Raw genomic sequence first — 20,100 nt, 5'->3', positions numbered from 1 at the left:
GAGCCACAATTTCTTTGTAGCTACACAGTGACAAAACCTCCCCCTCAGCCTTCTTTTCTCAAGAACTTAGCAAGCTCAGTTATCTCAGCTTTTCCTCACATGGCAGCTTCCCAGTGCTTGGATCATCTTCTTGGCCACTCTCTGGACCCTCTCCAGCCTGCCCACATATTTTTTCCCTGGTGGGGACCAAAACTGAACACACTGAGTAGAGTGGCACAATTCCTTCTCCATCTCTGCTGGTGATGCTCATGTTGATGCAGGTCTTCCTGCAGGGTGTCCCCCACTCCTGAAGTGTCCACTTCCTCATTCTGTTTGGTATTGATGCCTCAGATTTTGGCTTTTCTATTTTTCAGATTCTGTCCTGCTTTAGTGTGTGGGTCTGGGCTTCATATGAGGGGATGGTGAGCTCTGTGCACAGAGCAGGGAGACAAAACAATTCCTGCTCCAGCTGGGGACCAAGGACAAATGATCCAAATCTCAGGCCCAAGAGCACAAACAACATGGGCTGGAGAGAGAAAAACAAGAAGGATGGGACTTCATAACCTAAAGCTGTAATTGAACAATTAATTCCAATATGCAAATGGAGCAGAACTGATCAAAGTGACAGACCCCGTGAGCAGTCGTGCATTTTGGGACCATTTTGGTTCATCTTGGGTGCAGCCCTGGCTGGGCTCTTGTGCTGCCCAAGGTGCATCCATTGAGGCCTCCTAATAAATACCTGCTTTATTCTTTAGCTCTGTCCAGCCTCTGCTCTAGGTCAGCCTTCACAAGGCATCAGCATCATCAGGAAAATTGACCAGGATACACCTGATCCCATCATCCAGCTCACCTGGGAGATGTTAAACAGCGTTGGGAGTGATATCAATCCCACTGCTGACAGGCTGCCTCTTTGGGAAGAAGCTTTTTACCACCCCTCCCTGGGTGTGCCCTGTTAGCCAGTTCCCCACCCACTGCACAGACCCCTTTTCCAGACAAAAGTGCATCAGTTTCTCCAAGAGACTATGGAAAACCATATGGAAAACCTTGGAGAAATCCAATCAGACAAGATGCACCACTCAGGGCTTCTTTTGGTGGCATCCACTCTGTGCTGCAGGTACAGTTTCTCCTTACAGACCTTGGTATCAACCCCTCTGCAGTACCAGGCCACAATTCCTGGGTTATTCCTTGGTTTAAAACATGGCTTTCTTCTTTAGAGGTTCCCTCATGAAAGATGCAATGTGGTGTGTTCCTTGCAGGGCCAAGAGGGTTTTGTGCATGGGAATCCAGGTCTTTGGAAGGAGGATGCAATGGATGAAATGACATTCTAGGGATTTGCTGATGATGATTTCAGCTGTGAGTCCCCAGGTGAAGGGTCAGCGCCCTCCCAAGAAAGATGGCATATAAGAGGATTTGGGTTATTTAGCCTGGAAAAGAGAAGGCTTTGGAGTGACCTAACTGTGCCCTTCCAGCACCTGAAGGGAGCATACAAGAACGATGGAGAGGTTATTTACAAAATCATGGAGTGACCGGAAAAGGGAGATGGATTACATTGAAAGAGGGTAGGTTTAAACTGGGTATTAAAAGAAATTCTCCCCTGTGAGGGTGGTGAGGACCTGGCTCAGGGTGCCCAGAGAAGCTGTGGCTGCCCCTGGATCCCTGGAAGTGTCCAAAGCCAGGGTGGATGGGGCTTGGAGCAACCTGGGATAGTGGAAGGTGTCTCTGCCCATGGCAGGAGGTGGAACTTAAATGATCTTTCAGGTCCTTTCCAACCCAAACCATTCCCTGATTGTATGATTGAACCTTCTTTGTATCCCCTTGTTGGGTTTTTTTTAAATTTTTTTTTACTTTTGTTGAGATTGGGATTGAAGGTACTTGAGATGATAGTTTGGGTTTAGACTTAGGTGTTTATTATTTCTTTTCTATGTTATAGTTTCACAGCAGTGAGTTCTGTAGTCTTTTATTAGCAAGGTACAAAATGGTTAACTATTTTTTCTTATAAAGTCCTTTAAGGTTAAACTATTTAATTAAGAAATGACACATAAATTATTTTTACTTTTAACTTAATAACTAATTACTTGAAGTCTGCAATGCAAACTTTTTTGTCTAATTACACAATAATACTTAAATTTATGAAGAAGAAGAAAGAATAAGGTAAAGAAGAATAACTGATTTCTGCTCTAAAACTTCTATTTTGTTTCATATATGTTACTATATTTTAAAACTCTAAGTCCCCTTCACCTCATATCAAAAAAGCACATTCCAAATAATATTCAGCAAATTACAAAGTTTTGGTACAACTTGCTTAGGAATCAAACTAAGAGCAGCTATACTGTAAAAAAAAAAAAAAAAAAAAAGAAAAGAAAAAAAAAGGAAAAAAAGCCAGTTTATGATCTCAAGCCCCTGCCTGGAGCAAGAGCTGTAGAGCAGAACAGAGCAGAGTAAATACTTCACAGGATCTTGCCCAAAGCCTGTCTTGTGCCCCATGCATGGTCCTACGGCAAAATTCCTGTCTTGTGAAGTTCAGGATCTCTGGCAGAGCAGGGGGGCTGTGTGGCAGCCCACCAGCCTGGATCTGCAGGGTGGAGCAGAAGCTTTGCATTCCCTGCCCTGTGATGTGGCACCAGGGCATCTGGAGGTGGTTAAGGGAGCACAGTCTGCTGGGGCAATGTTGGCAGGCTGCAAAGTCAATCCCTTTTATTTTTTTTTTTTTGAGGATGGGCTCTGGATTAAATTGTTCCCTGGACCAAATTTATCTGGAGGGGTCTGGCTGGACCACGCTAAGCAAGTTAGCAGTATTCAAAATTCTTGAAATTACTTGTGATGTTTCTGTCAGGGAACAGTATAGAGGAACCTGTGTGGCTTTTCACTTCACCTTCCACTGGTGAAATTCTTCCTGTGATCCAAGTCCTGTCCCAGACAGGGGAGAAACTGGTGCATGGGAAGCTTTGGCAACTTCTCAGAGAGCATCAGACCACCAGATGATCGTGACATTGAGGGTGAAATCCACCCACCAGGAGTAACCTTGGATGTCTGTGATGAGCCAGGAGTCTGAGTCCAGTCACCTGAAACTGCTGTGATCCATCTGCCCTGTGGCTTCTACTGAGGATGAGATAGATCAGCCCACTCTCATCACAAAATTTGCCCTCTAAGCCAGTGACTGTAAGAGGAGCCCCAGGACCTGCTCAGGTGCCTGAACTCAGGCAGGTGATTCACACAGAAGCCACAATTTTGAGGAAATTTGATGCCTCATAAACATCCTCACATCAATTACTCCCACCAGGCCAAATTCCCAGGATTACTCTGAGATCATCTCCAATATTTGAGGGGAATAAAGGGCAATTTTGGTCAAAGTCCTACTGATGTGCAGCACCTTAGAGAAAAGTTTTGGGGACATCACTAGGACCATACTCCTAAATGTTGGGAGACAGGTTTGGGGGCCGTGAATTTGACAGTGAATGACCAGAGCAAGGCTCTGATTCATTATCCTCCTCTTCCTGACACACAAACTATAGTATTTGCAGGGATCCCCAACGAGGGGAGAGAAGGATGCATTTGACTCCATCTTATTAGAAGGTTCATTAATTACTTTATTATACTATATTACATTATGTTACATTATATCTAAACTGAATTTTCTAAGTACTCAACTCTGCACACAACTGCTCTGACTCTCGTGACTGTCAGCTGAGATAGGCCCTGATAGGCCAAGGAAACAAAACACCATCACTTTGGGTAAATAATCTTCATATTTTGCACAAACACACGCCCAGCAAATGATAAGAATTGTTTTTCCTCTCTCTGAGGTTCAGAGAATGTGAATCTTAGAAATATTCTTGGGAAGAATTGTGCCTTGCTTTTCTCTGGGAAGAGAAATGTGGCGACAACAAACCACCCTCAGACCTCAAATTTGAGATCCTGCTTGAGACTGTTGGTGTGTTTCAGAGCCCTTGACTGGTTTCTCCTCCCTCTGCAATCTGCCAGACAAATGTTTCCCTGATCTCCATCACACCTAAAGCTTCCCTCCCTCCCCAGCAGGGCCCACACACCAGGTTTGGCCTGGCCAGGGGCTCTCCAGGAGCACCTCTCCAGCCATGACATGGGACAAAACACTGCCTAGAAGGTCAGCAGTGGTCAGGGCAGTGGTGGCTCCTCCCTGCTTCTCTTTGGGCCAGAGCAGGATGCACAAGTTGGACTCACAGGCAGCAGGGAGACAATCAGGCAGCTCATTGGGGCTTTCATTGGGAAGCTGCAGCTTATCTGTGACATTGTTTATGGGGTTGGCTGGAGGGCTGACAGGCCTGAGGAATTCCACCCGATATCCCAATGCCATCATCCTCCAGGGAAAATGCTGGAGTGGCTGTGAACATGCTGTCCTCCTCCCCAGGCCAAGCAGCTCTTGGATCCATCCTAGCAGGGCAGTGAACTCCCTGACCACTCCAAGACACACCAAGGAGGTGTTAACCCTCTAGGGACCCTGACATGCCTACAAATACCCAGTGGAGGTGGCTAATAGAGAACAGAGGAGAAGGTCAGGAAGGACCAGTCAGAATCAGAGCCCCACCACTGGGAGAAGTCCTTGCTGAAATCCAGCCCCTTCTCCCACAGCTTGGCAGCTGCTCCAGGGAGGTTGTCCATCCTGGGGGCCCAGGAAGGAGCTGGCAAGGAGAGATGCAAGCTGGGTTTTGAGCAGAAAGGGGCAGCTCATGGTTCTTTTGGAACAGATTTAATTAATTTACTTTTTGAGAGTCAGAAAAAAAAAAAAATAAGGAAGAGAGTGAGGGTCAATTTAGGTTGGATACAAGGGAAAGGTTTTTGAGTATGAGAGTGAGGAGGCCCTGGCACAGGGTGCCCAGAGAAGCTGTGGCTGCCCCTGCATCCCTGGAAGTGTCCAAGGCCAGCTTGGGTAGGGCTCAGAGCAACCTGGGACAGTGGAAGGTGTGGAATGAAATGGGCTTTATGATCCGTCCCAGCCCAAACCATTCCATGATTCTCTGCCTTCCTTTGGCCAGGAGGACCCACAGTGAGCATCTGTGGTACCTCCTGTGCCAGGGCTTTTCCTCTGTCAGCTGGATTTCTTCTGACCTGCTGCTCTGATACCTCCCAAGGCAGTCCTCAATCCCCTCCTGAACCTTTAAGGCACATCCAGGAGAAGCTCAGGTGATGGCACACCTGTCCCCACCACAGTTCTAATCCTACAGATGGATTTCTGGAGCTTCCTAGCTCAGAAACACTGGTTCACACATTGGTAATTTTTTTTTTATTATTATTATTATTATTTTCCATGAGTTTGGCCAATCAATTTTTACCTCCTGCTTGCAGGGACATCCATAACTTAGCAACCTGCTGTGAGATGAGCCATGTCCTCTTCTTAGCTGTTCACCTGCCACCTCCTGTGGAAGGTTTTACCTGTCCTCTCCTGTGATGACACCTGTAAAATCCAGCTCTCCAAAAGCTATTTTCTTTGCAAGCCCATTCCTGATACAAAGCCCACACCAAGCAACAGCAACCCCTTTATCAGTGTTGAGCAGTCCTGCTGGTCCTTGCATTTCCAAGCTGGGGCAGCGCTGGGACATGACTTTGTCCCTTTGTTCTTCCCACCTCTCCCATGTCTGCAGCATTCCTGCTCCATGGACTATTCAGGACATGCTGCAAAGCAGGGACCTTTTACAACAAAGATGCCCTTGCCAGCTAAGCCTGCTCATGAATTCTGGCTGTACACTGGGAGCCAGGGCCAGAATTTAGATTGGACTGGCTCCATTTGCATTGGTGCATTTGTCTTTTTTTTTTTTTTTTTGCCTTGTTTTGCTTTATTTTTTTGAGCTCTGAACACTGGGACCAGCAACTCTGAACAATCCAAGTGATATCACCTTCCAGTGAGTCATGGGGAGGGCAGGGTGGAGAAGGGCAGGCGAGGAGAGATCATGAGATTGTGTCAGCTCAAACAACCTAAAAAAAAATGGGAAATGTGTTTGGATACATGGAGGACAGATTGCATCCACTACCTCCCACCACAGAGTGTCACAGTTTTAGTTTTGGGAATTATGCCCATAGTTCCAGAGATTTTTACCTGCCTGGTTTTCCCCAAATATGAGCATTAACAAGTAACAATAAAAAAAAAATTAACAAGTAACAATAAAAAAAAAATTAAAAATGGTATGAGCACATACTTTATTGGCTTGACTTCTGCATCACCAGAAAACTGCAGTTCAGTCTTCAGATCATGCTTAGTCTGTAACTTCAGTCACTTTGCAAGCTGCAAACAGGCTTTTCCTGAGCTCACCTGCAGCCTTCTTAATTTCTGAATGATCCTGAAGACAATTATTTAGGGTTACAACAGGAATTATTTAAGGTTACAACAAGGCATAGAACCCTTGCCCTGACCCAGCTCTGTCATATTCAGATCTTGCAAGGTGTGGGATGATCTTTTTATAAAATGGTGGAAGGAATAAAGTCCCCAGATGGACTATTAAGACCCCAGCATTATTTTTTATTATAAATTCTGATGGTTGTCCCTAAGGTGGGTGTCACCACCTCCTCCTCCCTCACCCCATGAGGTGCTGAGCTGGATGCCCAGGAGAGGTGCCCAGAGGGCTGATTCTGAGTGCTCAGCAAATTCTCCTCTCTAAACAAGACCAGGTTTCCTGTTGGATTGTGACAGATCCCACAGAAATCATATTTCCTCTTCTTTGATGTTGCCCTGTACTGGCCTTGATGCTTTTGGGGCCAGATCACCCAAAAATTGCTCTCACACTAAGATAACAGACTGAAGTGCTGGTGCTTCACTCTGTGTTGCTATTATTCATCTTTTACTCACATTTCTGGACCTTGGACACATCCTTGTGTGTTTCATGAGTGTCCATCACTCAGTACTGACTTTCACCTATTTATGTAGAAAATGTCACAAAGCCCAGCCCAAAAACCCTCAAAGTGTTGTTGCATATTCGAGTATATGAAAGCAAGAGCTGATTTCTTTGATTTTTCACTCATTCCTTTAAAAAACCTCTTAAATTCTCATATGTGGAGCTTCCCAGTGCCCATCAGAAGATTCTGATGCTCCAGCATGTGCAGAGGAGCTGTTCTGGGGATTCCCTGCCCAGTTCTGTTCATCCCAGGGTGAGGAAATGAGGAGACTGTGGCTGCACTCAGGACACGTCCCTTCGAGGGGCACGCTAATTTGCATGGTAATGAGGATGCTAATGAGCCCCTTGTCTTTGTATGTACACAAGGTTCTCACTGGGTGAAAACCAGCCAGAGTTGAATTTCAGAGAATTCATAGTTTCTCTTCCTTTTCAATTTGTGTTTTCTATCTGGATGCAAAAGACAAAGCACATAGTACAGAAACTGCATTGTGCCCTGAACTGCTAAACACCAGATAGAAATTATTATTTTAGCAATCATCAGGCTGTTTAGGCAACACCAATCTCTTAAGTGGCCTGGCTCAAGCAGTAATTACCAGCTGAATTTAAAAAGAGACCCTTCTTTTATTTGCTTTGTTACCATAGTTTTTTGTTTTCTTTTCCTCTCTCTTGAAGCTAAAAAAAAAAAAAATGCTCCACAGAGCTGCAGCTCCTCTGAGAACCCAGAGCACGCTGCAAAAAGGGTTCACAGCAACACTGTGGGGAGTTCCTGGTCATTAACCCTTTCTCTGTGGGGAAACTGAGGCAGGAAACCTCTCCCTGACAAGGGAATAAGCAGGATTGCATGTTCAGTTCATCTTCCTAGGTCCAATTTCCTGGCACATCCATGGTTCCTGTAGGTCCAGAGGGGTGGGCTGGGGGCACTGTGAAAAAGGGAGAAGGTAAAGCCATGGTGGGATGAAAACTGGAGGTGTTGTGTGGAAGGCAAAGGGGGATGGCCCCAGCAGCACTGGGGGGGGTTCAGAGCTCCTGGCTGTCACTCAGGGAGTTTCTGGTGGGGTTAAAATCAAACCCTGTGATTCCAGCAGCCCAGAGCCAACCTGGAAATCTCAGCACTGTCCCCAAGAGAATAAATTCCTTTTATCTGGAGCAACCAAGGTGGGGTCACTGCCCACAGAACTGAGCCCTGTGTTAAGGGAGCTGACAGGGAAGGTGGAGAGAAACTATTTATGGGGGCATGGAGTGACAGGATGAGGGGGATTGGCTTCAGACTGACAGAGAGCAGGGTTGGATGGGATATTGGGAAGAAATTGTTCCCTGTGAGGGTGAGGAATCCTGGCACAGGGTGCCCAGAGCAGCTGTGGCTGCTCCTGGATCCCTGGAAGTGTCCAAGGCCAGGCTGGACAGGGCTTGGAGCAGCCTGGGATGGTGGAAGGTGTCCCTGCCCATGGCAGGGGGTTTGGGACAAGCTGATCTTTCAGGTCCCTTCCAACCCAAACCATTCCATGATCATTGCTCCATTCAAAGCCACCACCAGCTGCTGCTCATTTGGCTGCAAATGCCTTCATTTCCAGGAAGGCCCTGAGCCTTCCCAGCACAGAGATGTCAGTCCTGCTCACAGCCCTCATTCCATGCCCCCTTCAGCACACACTGACAGCCAGCCTGAGCTCCTGCCTGCTTTGGGTGGGCCTGCAGCAGATATTTAATCTGCTTTGCCTGCCCAAAATGCTGGGATGTGTCTGTGTTCTCCCACACACCCGTGGTGGAGCTGCCCACGTACCTAATGTTGAGTCTGGCTGAAATTTCTCCACTTTTTAGGGATGGGTGTAGAAAAGCTTTGCTGGAACCAGTTGTCTGAGCTTCCTGGAGGATGGTTTTCCTCCAGCAAACAGCCTGGGGAGATTTTATGTAGTGTCAGTCATGAATTTCTGGCTCCTGGCACCTGTTTTACTGTTTTGACACCAGGCTTAGGAGCGCAGGGGAAAATAATAATGATATCTGGAGTTAATGTTATTTACTAAAATACAAATTAACACTCAGTCACATGGCGGCATGATTTGTCATTTGGAGCTAAAATTAAAAGAAATTAAGGCTGAGTCAGAAAGTTATTTCAGATCCAAGTGGGGAATGCTGTTCCGAGGCCATGTGGGAGCAACACTGACATCTTCTGGCTCAAAGTAAAAAATTATCTCCAGCTTTTTCATGGAGAAAAACACTGAGAAACTCTGCAAAAAACTAAGGAGGAACTGGGTGGACAAAAGTGTTTTAAAGTATCAAGGACAAGCTTCGGGGCAGTGGATATTGTCTGAGCCCATTTAACAGCCCCCCTTAGCATCACCACAGAATCTGAGCAGAGGGTGTGTGACACTGATGACCCAAAATACACGAGAGGAGGACGTGAAGAGGTGTTGCTCTTCTCTCAGTGCAGGTGACAGGGCTGTGGCCATACTTTTATGCTGAAGTCCATAAGTCTGGAGGCAGTAAACTACCTGAAAGGCACATTCCACCAGGCCAGGTTGCTCCAAACCCCATCCAACCTGGCCTTGGACAGTTCCAGGGTGAGGAGACACAATTTCTCTGGGAAACGTGCTCCAGGGTCTCACCACCACCAGACCATCAGCCTCTTCTACACATCTCCCCTCTTCCAGACTGGATTAACCCCCAGCTTTGTGACTGACCTACATAAGGGCTCCCTGGGCTGTTTGCTGGAGGAAAACCATCCTCCAGAAAGCTCAGAGAACTGGTTTCTGTGACCGTGTTCACAGGGGTCTTAGGACGAGGGAAGAGATGAGGATCTGACTCCATGTTACAGAAGGCTTGATTTATTATTTTATGATATATATTATATTTAAACTATACTAAAAGAATAGAAGAAAGGATTTCATCAGAAGGCTAGCTAAGAATAGAAAAAAAAAAAGAATGATAACAAAAGCTTGTGGCTCTGACTCTCTGTCCAAGCCAGTTGGGCTGTGATTGGTCATTAATTAGAAACAACCAACATGGGCCAATCACAGATCCCACCTGTTGCATTCCACAGCAGCAGATAACCATTGGTTACATTTTGTTCCTGAGGCCTCTCAGCTTCTCAGGAGGAAAAATCCTAAGGAAAGGATTTTTCATAAAAGATGTCTGTGACAGGTTCCAGCCAAAGCCTGGCTATCACTTCCCAAGGAAACTCACTTCCTTGTCAACCCCCGACACCTTATCGCCCTACTCCACCACATCCTTCCACTTCCTCTAACCATGTTCCTTTCAATCTCTCCCAAGGCTCTTTCTTCCCGTCCCTGAAGCCCTCGGAAATCGTCTTCAAGATCATCTTCTGGCTGGGATACTTCAACAGCTGCGTGAACCCCATCATCTACCCGTGCTCCAGCAAGGAGTTCAAGCGCGCGTTCATCCGGCTGCTCAAGTGCCAGTGCCGCCGGCGGCGCCGGCCCATCTGGAGGGTCTACGACCACCACTGGAGAGGGGCCTCCATCAACAGCTCAGTGCAGGACTCAGAGACAGACCTACGGCCCAGGATTAACACCCTGAACAGCTCCTTCATATTTAACTCCTCCTTCCAGGAGAGAGGCGGTAAGAGGCGAACGCTCAGCTTCAAGGGCTGGAAGATGCTGACGCCTTTCCAGAAGCCGGCGTCCACCCAGCTGAAGGAGAAGATGAACAGCCTTTCCAACAAAATCCGGGGTGGATCCAGCAAAGGGGGGGCCACAGCCACCTACAAGACAGAGGTGGAGTCTGTCTCGATTGGGATCCCTCATGATTTCACGGAAACCATCGACTACCAAACCCATGATTTAACAGACTGCTGTGGGCTGAGAGAAACAGATATTTGAAGCCTGTGGGGCAGCTGTCGATGGTTTCTTTAGAGGTATCTAGAAGAAACATGGAGGGATACCACCTGTGGGTCTGTCAGGCAGGCTGGAAGCAGCAATCAGGTATTAAATGCAGTTGCCCAAAGGTTGTCCAAGCGTCCCCCAGGCGGAGCTCAGCCCCTTCTGTGGGGTTATGGGTTCCTCAAATTAGAGCCAATGGCAAATCCCATTCTAAAAAGCCACAGCAGGAGGAGAAGGTGTGGATATAACCTTAGGGCAAGAGCTGTCTCCTCTGGTGGATAGTTGTCTTTGGCTTTGGAAGAAGCTGTGCAATTAAGGGAAACCAGGATGTCTCCTTTGCCTTAAAAACACCACAGCGAAACCTAATGGAAAGATTGAATCCCAAAAGTTGCCAACCCTGCCTTAGTAAACGTGCTCATGTCTCCATCCAGAGGCAGCAGCCAGGAAGGACCCTGCCAAGCAGGAGCTGGCAGCTGATCCTTTATGTGGGTGGGTTGGGATCCTGGAGGTCCTGAACGGGACATCCAGATGAGGCCTTGGCTTTGGAGGGAGAGCAGACTGGGGTATTCCCAAGCAAGGTGGAGGGATCCCAGCTCTCAGTCATCATCTCTGCAGTGGCCACAGCTTTGGCCCTTCCACATCACCTGGTTTTAGGCCAGAGGAGTATTCCAGACGTGCTGCCAGGGGGTGTACAGGTCTCTCTCCTCTAACTCTATCCTGTGAAGCATTTTGCATTTCACTTTCCAGTGAAACACTTGCAACCCACCTTGCTTTAGTGAACATCCATCCGTGACACACAGAGAAACCAGCTCCTTTTGGTGTCAGTCACCCCCAAACCTTCCTGTCCCCTTCTTTGCTCTCGTTGTTTTTCTCAAAAAACGCAGGATAAAAAATGCATCCCAGGGGCTTCACTCAGGACAACAGGAAACAGCCTCAAGTTGTGCTAGGGAAGATTTGGGCTGGATATTAGGAAGAATTTCTTCATTCAAAGGGTGGCCAGGCACTGGACCAGGATTCCCAGGGCAGTGGTGGAGTCACCATCCCTGGAAGTGTTCAAAAGACTGCGAATGTGGCCCTGAGGAGGTGGTTTAATGGTGAATGGGTGGTGCTGGGTTGACGGTTGGATTCCATGATCCAAGAGGTCTTTTCCAACTGTAATGATTTTGTAATGAAGGTCCTCAGCCAGCCTGTGCTGTGGCTCAGGAAAGGTGGGATGGCTGAGTTGGGAAATTTGCATTTCCACTGCCCGTAGAGTCCAAGCTGAAGTGGAGCTGAGGTGCAGCTGGAGCTCCCTGAAGTAGAGGGATCCTCTCCCCAGTCAGGGTCACACTCATGATCCTTCTCCCAAGGGACTTCCCACATGCTTCATGCATCAAACTTCTGGTGGCTGCCAACAATTGCCTTGGCTGTGCCAAAAGTAATGACAATTAAAGTGGGTTTTTCCCTGCTCACAGTCCCAGAGTGTGAGCACCCCTCAGGAGGGCACCACAGCCTCCTCCAGGAAACTCCAGGATCTGAAGCCATGGCAAGCCCACCTTGACCAGGCAGCTCAGGAAATGGTGACCCAAACTCTGCTTGGCCGTGGATTGCAGGCGCTGGTTTCAAAAATCAGAGTGGTTTAACCAAATTCCAGATAATGAGCCCCAAGGAGTGACCGTCGGGTTAAGCCATGAGCAGGAGACACGCAGGTGATGGAGGCAGAGGAGGGATCTGAGGGGAAGTGCCTCAAGCCAGGGAACTAAAGAACATGAATGGGAAGTCCTGAGGGGTGGAAACACGGCACTGAACGTGTCCTGGGTGGAAACTGCTCCACACCAGCAGTGCCCCTCAAACCCTTTCATGGAAGCCTTTCATGGAAGTGCCTGCAGCACATCCAGCTCATCCCACCAAGGGTGGCTGCCAAAGGAAGATTAAAGGTGCCAGGCACAGCAAGGAGAATGTCACCTTTCTTTCTGATGTTCTGATTTGCATTAAATGAAAACAGGACAGGAGGGAAGTTGGAATTTTTTGTTGTTTTTTAACTCTTTTGTGCAGTGCATATTGGGACAAGATATCTGGAGCTGGCCCTGTCTCAACACCCTTTACATGATGCAGGACAAACTGGACCAATTATTGCACAAATACCAGCAGATCTTGTCCAGATATTTTCCTCCCAGCAGCAAATCCCAGCACATACACTGAACTCAGACTCACAACCACCTGCATGTTCCCCAGCTCTGCAAAACCAGCCTGAGGTTGCCAGCTCTGCCCTACCAAAGCAGGGGACTTCCCATCACCCCATGGGAGCTTCTGTGGGGAAATAATTTTTTTTTCCCCGGTTTATTTGGCTCTGAAGGGAATTGAGGCTTTGCAGTGATAATGGGGTGGCACAAAAAGTCATTTTTTAGCGTGAGGACTGCAGCTGCCACTGGTTTCCTGGGTGTTTTTGGGATCCTGATGGGAAGCGCTGGGGATGTGGCAGAGAAGGGAGCAGGGAAAGGACACCCATGACCAGACAGACAGACAGACAGACACACTTCACTGTGTTTATATAAATGTGTCATTTCCAAAATGCCAGGCATTCTCCTACAAATGGGCAAACATCCCTCTATAAATGAACATTTAGCAAATGCTGGCAAGCAGTGCACTCCCATAAATGAGCTGGTATTATAGATTACACTTCTCCCTGACCTTTTCAATATATTTTTTCTTTTTTTTTTTTCCAGTATTGAAATATATTTACAGCCTCCAGCTCCTCGAAAGCTTTTTGAGAAGGAAAAAAGGATTAGTCTGGAGGTTTGCTGCCTCTCCATCCCAAGTCTTTACAGACCAACAAGGGAGAAAATAAAGTCAGTTCAAGCACACACATGGCACACACACACTCATGAATGCCCAGATTCTGGCTCAGTTACTCACTGTATTTGATCTGGCCCCAAGAGATGCCCTGGAAGGAGCTGTAGGAAAGCCTTGAGCTCTGCTCTGCTGCATTCAGGCAAAATTCTTGGTTTTCACCCTGCTTTGATTTGGCATCTTGCATCAGAAGCAGTGCCAGGACTGGACTCTGAGGCTGCTTATGCAGAGCTTCCTTTAGAGGAGACAGGGCTGTCTTTGCTGGCAGGGAGGAAGGAAAACTTGTATGAAATATGACCTGAGTGTCTGGAATTGAGCATTTTTCCTTGAATCCCCTGATTTCCAAGCTCTCCCAAGTTTGGAAAAACGGGCTAAGACTTTCAGGAGGCAAATTCAGTCCAATCCCACAGATTTCCCTGGATCCACAAGGGTGTGACCAGCTGAGGGAATGGCCCTGTTCCAGCAGGTTTTCCAGGCAGGCCATTTCCCAAAGCACCTGCACCTCAGTTATCCATCAGATCCCACCTCATTGCACTGGCTCCACGTCACAATTGCATTCTCAGACCTTGCTGCTCCAAGGAACCAAGGGTTGGGGGTGGAAAATGAGATTTTGTGTCACTGGACTCTCCCAGGTCCACGAGGGAAGAAAGGTCCCTGCCAGCCTGAGCTGGGCTGCAGCTGGGTTGCATTACTATTGTTTACAGTGTGTATATAAGTGTACATTTTCTTTAGCAGAACGTTGGAAATTTTTTATGTATAGATTTTTATTTTTCATCCCCAGATGTATTTATTAGCCGGAGTATTTCTGTTTTGTGTTTCAGGTTCTGCCAGATTGATGTAAGCTCTATGAAACAGAATGCACATATTTTTGTTTGTTTGTACCAAATACATGCACAAACCTGTCTAAAACGTTGCTGTAAATTGTTGCTGTGTCTGATTTTTAAAACAAGGGTTATAGGGGATGAAGGAGGGAGGAAGAAAAGGCAGAAAATTATCCACTCTTGCTTATTTCTCTAAGACATTATTTTTGCAATTTCACAGGGATAATCCTTCCCACTTGGAAGAATTAATGATAAAAGCAAGTCAAGAGAGGACACTCAGTTTCTTGACACACAGGCAGGAAGGGATTGCACCAGCCACATCCAGAGAGCGGCTTTGGATTAGATATTAGGAAAAAAATTCTTCCCAGGCTTTCTAGGCAGGCCCTGGCACAGCGTGCCCAGAGAAGCTGTGGCTGCCCATGGGTCCCTGGAAGTGTCCAAGGACAGACTGGATGGGGCTTGGAGTAACCTTGGATAGTGGGAGGTGTCCCTGCCCATGGGAGGGGGTAGAATGAGATGAGCTTTAAGGTCCTTTCCCACCCAAACCATTCTGGGATTCTTATTTACATGATGCATATGTAGATTGGAAGGGGAAAGGCAAAAGGGAAAATCAAAAGGAGATCTATCATGAAAACACTGGATCAATATTTGATAGCAGCCAGAGGGGAAAATTGTTTGGGGGAAGAAATGGAGACTGGAAGAGATTGAAAATGACCTTGAAAATATCTTTGCACCTCCGAATATGTGTCATTTGACTCCTGTTTGCTTTTGGGATTGTTCAGTTCAAAAAAGGTAGAATGGATTTAGAGTGGACCAAAGCTACAGGACAGTTTCCATCCAAGGAGCATTTAAATCAAATGGCACTCTGATAACTGAGAATCCAGGTCTGTAAAACCAGGAGTGCTGGGGAGAAGACGAGCAGTGAATGTTCACTGCCTCTCCTGGTACAAGAACTAAGTGACATCAAACCCAATTATCAAAATGAACCCAGTGAGCCAGGTAATTCTTCTCATGGCTCATTTCTGAAGGGTGGAACTCATCACCACGAGATATTGCATCTGTCTGTAGGGGTTAGAACAGCAATTAGGTGCCTTGGTGACAGATAAACCCATCAAGGGCAGTTGGAAGCGTTTATATAATCTCTGAGCTGAGAAATCCCTGAGGCAGCAATTGCTGTCAGCTGGGAGGATATTTCAAGGGATATTTCACTGTTGTCTTTTTTTTTTTTTTTCTCCTCTATCCTTTCTGAATTTCAGAATTCAGAGAGGGGACTCAGAATGAGCCAGGCTCTGGGAAGGTCCAGCCCTGTCTGCGTCCCTTCCCTCTGCACACTGGCAGCCCATCCCTGCCAAAATTCCACCCTGCATTTCCCTGCCCAGAGGCAAAAATGAGGGGAAAAAATGGAAACCTCAAGTTTAGTCCCAAAAAAAAAAAAAAAATGGAAAACCCAAAGTTTAGTCCCCATCACATCATCAAAGTCAGAAGATTTTGCCATCCCTGTGTGCCAGTTCCTGCTGGGAAATTTCTTTATCCACTCAGAAATTGAAAACCACCCCCTCAATAAAAAGACTTTTATAATCTTTTATAATTGCAGGACAGGGATTTTAGCAGGGACTGGGAGATGCCCCAGAGGTTTCCCAAGAAACTTCAGCCATCCTGGGCAAAAGTTTGTGGTGTTTTCTGGGACCCCCACCAGTGGAAGGAATGATGAATCTGACTCCATGTTCTTAGAAGGTTAATTTATTATTTTATGTTACTATATTATATAAAAGAATACTATACTGAACTACACTAAAGAATACAGAAAGGATACAGACAGAAGGCTAAAAAGATAATAATGAAAACTCCTGACTCTTTCCAGAGTCCTGACACAGCTTGGCACTGATTGGTCATTAAATAGAAACAATTCACATGAGACCAATCAAACAATCACATGTTGGATAAACAATCTCCAAACCACATTCCAAAGCAGCAAAACACAGGAGAAACAAATGAGATAATGATTGTTTTCCTTTTTCTCTGAGGCTTCTTAGCTTCCCAGAGAAGATCCTGGGCAAAGGGATTTTTCAGGAAATGTGATTGTGACAAAGGTTTCCTTTATTTTTCCCACTTTCAGACCTCTAAGGGTCCCTCCCTGGGGACTCACAACACGCAGAGTGACACCAAGGTCCATGACAAGAAGGTTTGGGCGGTTTTTTGGTACCTTCTGTGGGATTCAGCTCATGGATTAAAACTTCTCCTTTCCAATGAGGTGTCTGTGAATGTTTAAATATCATTAGAGAATAAAAAAAAATTAATTCTGGATTGAAAATGGGCATTTCATGCCATATGAGCCATTCCAGGTTATCCAAGACATCTGCACATGTCAGGAAATAGGACAGAAAAACCTGATGGGCAAAAGTGGCTCAGGATCATGGCAGAAGAACCTGGGCTGGGACAGAGAGAAACTCAAAGTCTGATCCCTCCTTTTCTCTTGGGAAAAGGGGACACAGGATATTCACTGAGCTTGAACCCATCCCCAAGAGTCAGATCAGGATGGACACCACCCACCCAGCCCCTGCGACATCCCAGGACACAGAGTCCTGCCAAGAGGCCAGGAAGGATAAATCAGGGTGAAAATTACACTGAGGTCCCCAAAGGCCATTAAAAATAAAGGTTTATAGCAAAGATGTTCCGTTTTGTTCAGTTCAATAAACCAAACTTGCCCAAATTTAAAGATTTCCTGTGTACAATGCTGGTGGGTCACAGATGTCTTAGGGTTTGGGGGAAGGGTTGTAGGCATCAAAAATAGGTTTTATGCACTTTCTCAGAACATTATCTGGCATTTATTGTGCCCAGATCTCCAATTTAACTTTTTATCATACAGCCTTGAGCAGGACATTTCACACAGTTTGGAGGTTGCTGGACTTCACTCCTCTCCTTTGCCTTCAAAAAGACTGAGGCAAGGAGGGATTCAGCCCATTTTAGTCCAGCTCACCATGGCTAAAAATCTCACTAAAAAAAAAAAAACATTTGGGATTTTCACAAAAAATCTAGGCCTGATGCAGCTTATGTGCTGGAAATTTATTCTTCTTTCCTCTACAGCTCCTGCTTTCAGGATGAAAAAAAAAAAAAAAGAAAAAAAATTAAAATAATTTAAAATAATAAAAGAAGAAAAAAATATCCTTAAGGGCTATAGATGATTGATAAATCTCACTGAAATGTGACCATATTTAAGTGGCAGCAGCACTGCTGAAAAGCACAGCCCTTCCTATTCAAACCCCTCTGCTCTCCCCTGGCAGATCCATGGCTGCTTTAAAACCTAGCAGAGCAAGGGATGGATCAGGAATTTGAGTTCAGCTGTGGCAGAAGTGTGTTTTTGGAAAGAGAAGGTCCCAAATCTTAGCCCAATCCATGGCCAGGAGGCTTCAGGTGGAATTATTAGGAGAGGAACACCATGGTCTTTCTCCTTGGCAATGGAGAATTCCCATTCCCAAAGTTTGCAGGAGGTGTTTGAAATTCACAACACTCACAGGAACACAAGAAAAGACCCTCAAAAAGCCCCAAACCCAGCAGATACCAACAGGAAAAAAAAAAATCCAAACTTCACTTAGGCCAAGGTGTCCCAAAAGCTCTTCCTCATTTGCAAGTTGGAAATTGGAATTTCTCCACACATCCTTGGGAGAAGGGAACCCCCTTGGGCAGCCCTGTTTTTCTCACAGCAAGGTGGTTTTATGGGTTTCAGAGGTTTGCTGCCCTGACAGCACAGTTGTTAATATGTCAGTAAATTGCCATTGTTTTATGTGTGTTTATTACTGCAGATGATTCACTGGGTAAATCCAATTTCACTTTGATTGCTGAGGGGCTCTCATTTCTCAGCTGTTTCAGAGTTTCCAGCTTAAATGCTGCTTGTTAAAGCTTTAGGGGGCAGGGGATGGGGGTGGACAGGGTATAAATGTGGTTTTATATAGGTGTATATTCACATATTTGTATTAATAGATATGTCTTCATATCTATTAATCTATATCTATTCATATATTTGTATGAATAGATATACATTAATAGATATGTTCAGATCTGCACATTAACACAGATAAATATGTGTAGAATTTATCCTTCCAACCCTCTCTCTGTGCTCTCTCTGCCAAACACTCATGGGCCTGGGTCCCATGTGCTCCCCAGACCACCCAAAATTCCATGTGCTCAGTGCAGCTGCTGAATCACCACACAAGGGATGCAGAAATCAATAATGAGCATTCTGATATTGCCCTGCTGAAACCACTTGCCCTGCTGGGATGTGGGGATGTGGATTCTCCACCCTTGGAGTCCAGGCAAATATTTATCACAGGTGGCATTTCAGAGAGGAAGGGGTTTGAGCCTGCTGAGGCTCCTGTGAGCTGTACAATTCCATGTTCTGTGCTGTTCCATGTGTTTGCTCTCAACTGTTTTGTTTTTTTTTAAGGAGCTTGTTAAAAAGAGGGAGAGCAACTTTTTATATATAGTGACAGGATGAGGGGAAATAGCATTGAGCTGAAAAAGGGCAAGTTTAGATTGAATATTAGGAAGAAATTCTTCCCTGGGAGGGTGCTGAGGCCTGGCACAGGGTGCCCAGAGAAGCTGTGGCTGCCCCTGGATCCCTGGAAATATCCAAGGCCAGGTTGGACAGGGCTTTATTCTTCACAACACGCTCCCAAGGAATTAGAAACTGAGGTTTTGTTTCAATTTTTGTGCCTTGGCCATCTATTTCTGGTTGCACAACAGGTATTTATCCCACCTCCAGCTTTTCAAACTGAGCAAAGATGAATAATTGTGCCAACAAATTGCCTGTGAAAAGGAATAAACACACCCCTGCTGATTAATGTACCAGGAGACATGATTTAACTTTGGTATTCAGTCTCCACTTTCTCCAATCAGCCTCTAAATTATCATTTTTGCTCTGGCACAGAGCTGTTCCTGAGAGTCTCACAGGCTCCAACAACTGATCCCAGCCTCTTGGGAAGCAGGATTCTGTCATTCAGCAGGCAAAGGAATAGAAAATCCACTTTTCTAGCAGGGAGATAAAAATAATTTTTAAAAACTTTGAATTTTTTTTTAAATTAAAAAAATTGAATTAAAAAATAAAATTCAAATTAAAATTTAAAGCAAAATTAGCACGGGAAATTATTAACGAACAGAGCAAATCTGCTCAAAAATTTGAGGGCAGGGGGGTTGAAATGCAGAACTTGGGAGAAAAGAGAAAATTCTTTTGCAATGCATGATCTGGTTGGGGGAAAAGTAATGGGTTTAATGTAAAAATTTGTTCTCCTGCCCTGCTTATAAAGGAGGTCAGGCTCAATTATCAAAATGTGCTGTCTGCCCTTAAAAATAAAAGTTTTTCTGCCTGACTTGGCAAGTCCTGCTGAGCTTAAAGTATTGTCCAGAGATTGCACCTGTTTTGCAAAGGAGAAAATGATGTGCTGAGGCATCTGCCATGGCCCAAAGGAGCCTGAAGGGAATGGTAAGGACTCCTCTCCCTCTCCCTCTCCTCTTTTTCCAGAAATTTATTTTTTACTTTATTTAATTTTTACTTTATTTTTATTTCAATTTTTACTTTATTTTTTATTTAATTTTTACTTTATTTAAATTTATTTAATTTTTACTTTATTTTTAGTAGTGGCCCTTTCCTATCATCAGAAGGGTCTTTGCATTAGATTTTTCTACCAAGGACCCCCTCAGCTATTTTTGCTGCTGGATATTGGCCAGATCTGTTTAATTTTTTACCCTTTTCACTTGGGTCTTTATTTTGGAGGGGTTTATTAG

The 20,100-nt window shown here is 45.6% G+C and overlaps 1 protein-coding gene across 1 annotated transcript in view; it reads left to right on the top strand.

Moving 5' to 3' along the window:
- The window catches only part of ADRA1D (adrenoceptor alpha 1D), a 45,615-nt gene extending 31,193 nt beyond the window's left edge, over positions 1–14,422 (top strand). Inside the window, exon 2 of the mRNA XM_071447214.1 lies at positions 10,104–14,422. Within this exon, the coding sequence (XP_071303315.1) occupies positions 10,104–10,672 (569 nt within the window). The 3' untranslated portion in view covers positions 10,673–14,422. The remainder of the gene's footprint in view (positions 1–10,103) is intronic.
- The last annotated feature ends 5,678 nt before the right edge of the window (positions 14,423–20,100 follow it).

This window comes from Agelaius tricolor, unplaced genomic scaffold, assembly GCF_023055355.1.
Source record: "Agelaius tricolor isolate 1412-34295 unplaced genomic scaffold, bAgeTri1.0.p SCAF_24, whole genome shotgun sequence".
NCBI lineage: Eukaryota > Metazoa > Chordata > Aves > Passeriformes > Icteridae > Agelaius > Agelaius tricolor.
This window is presented reverse-complemented; position numbering and strand designations above follow the sequence as displayed.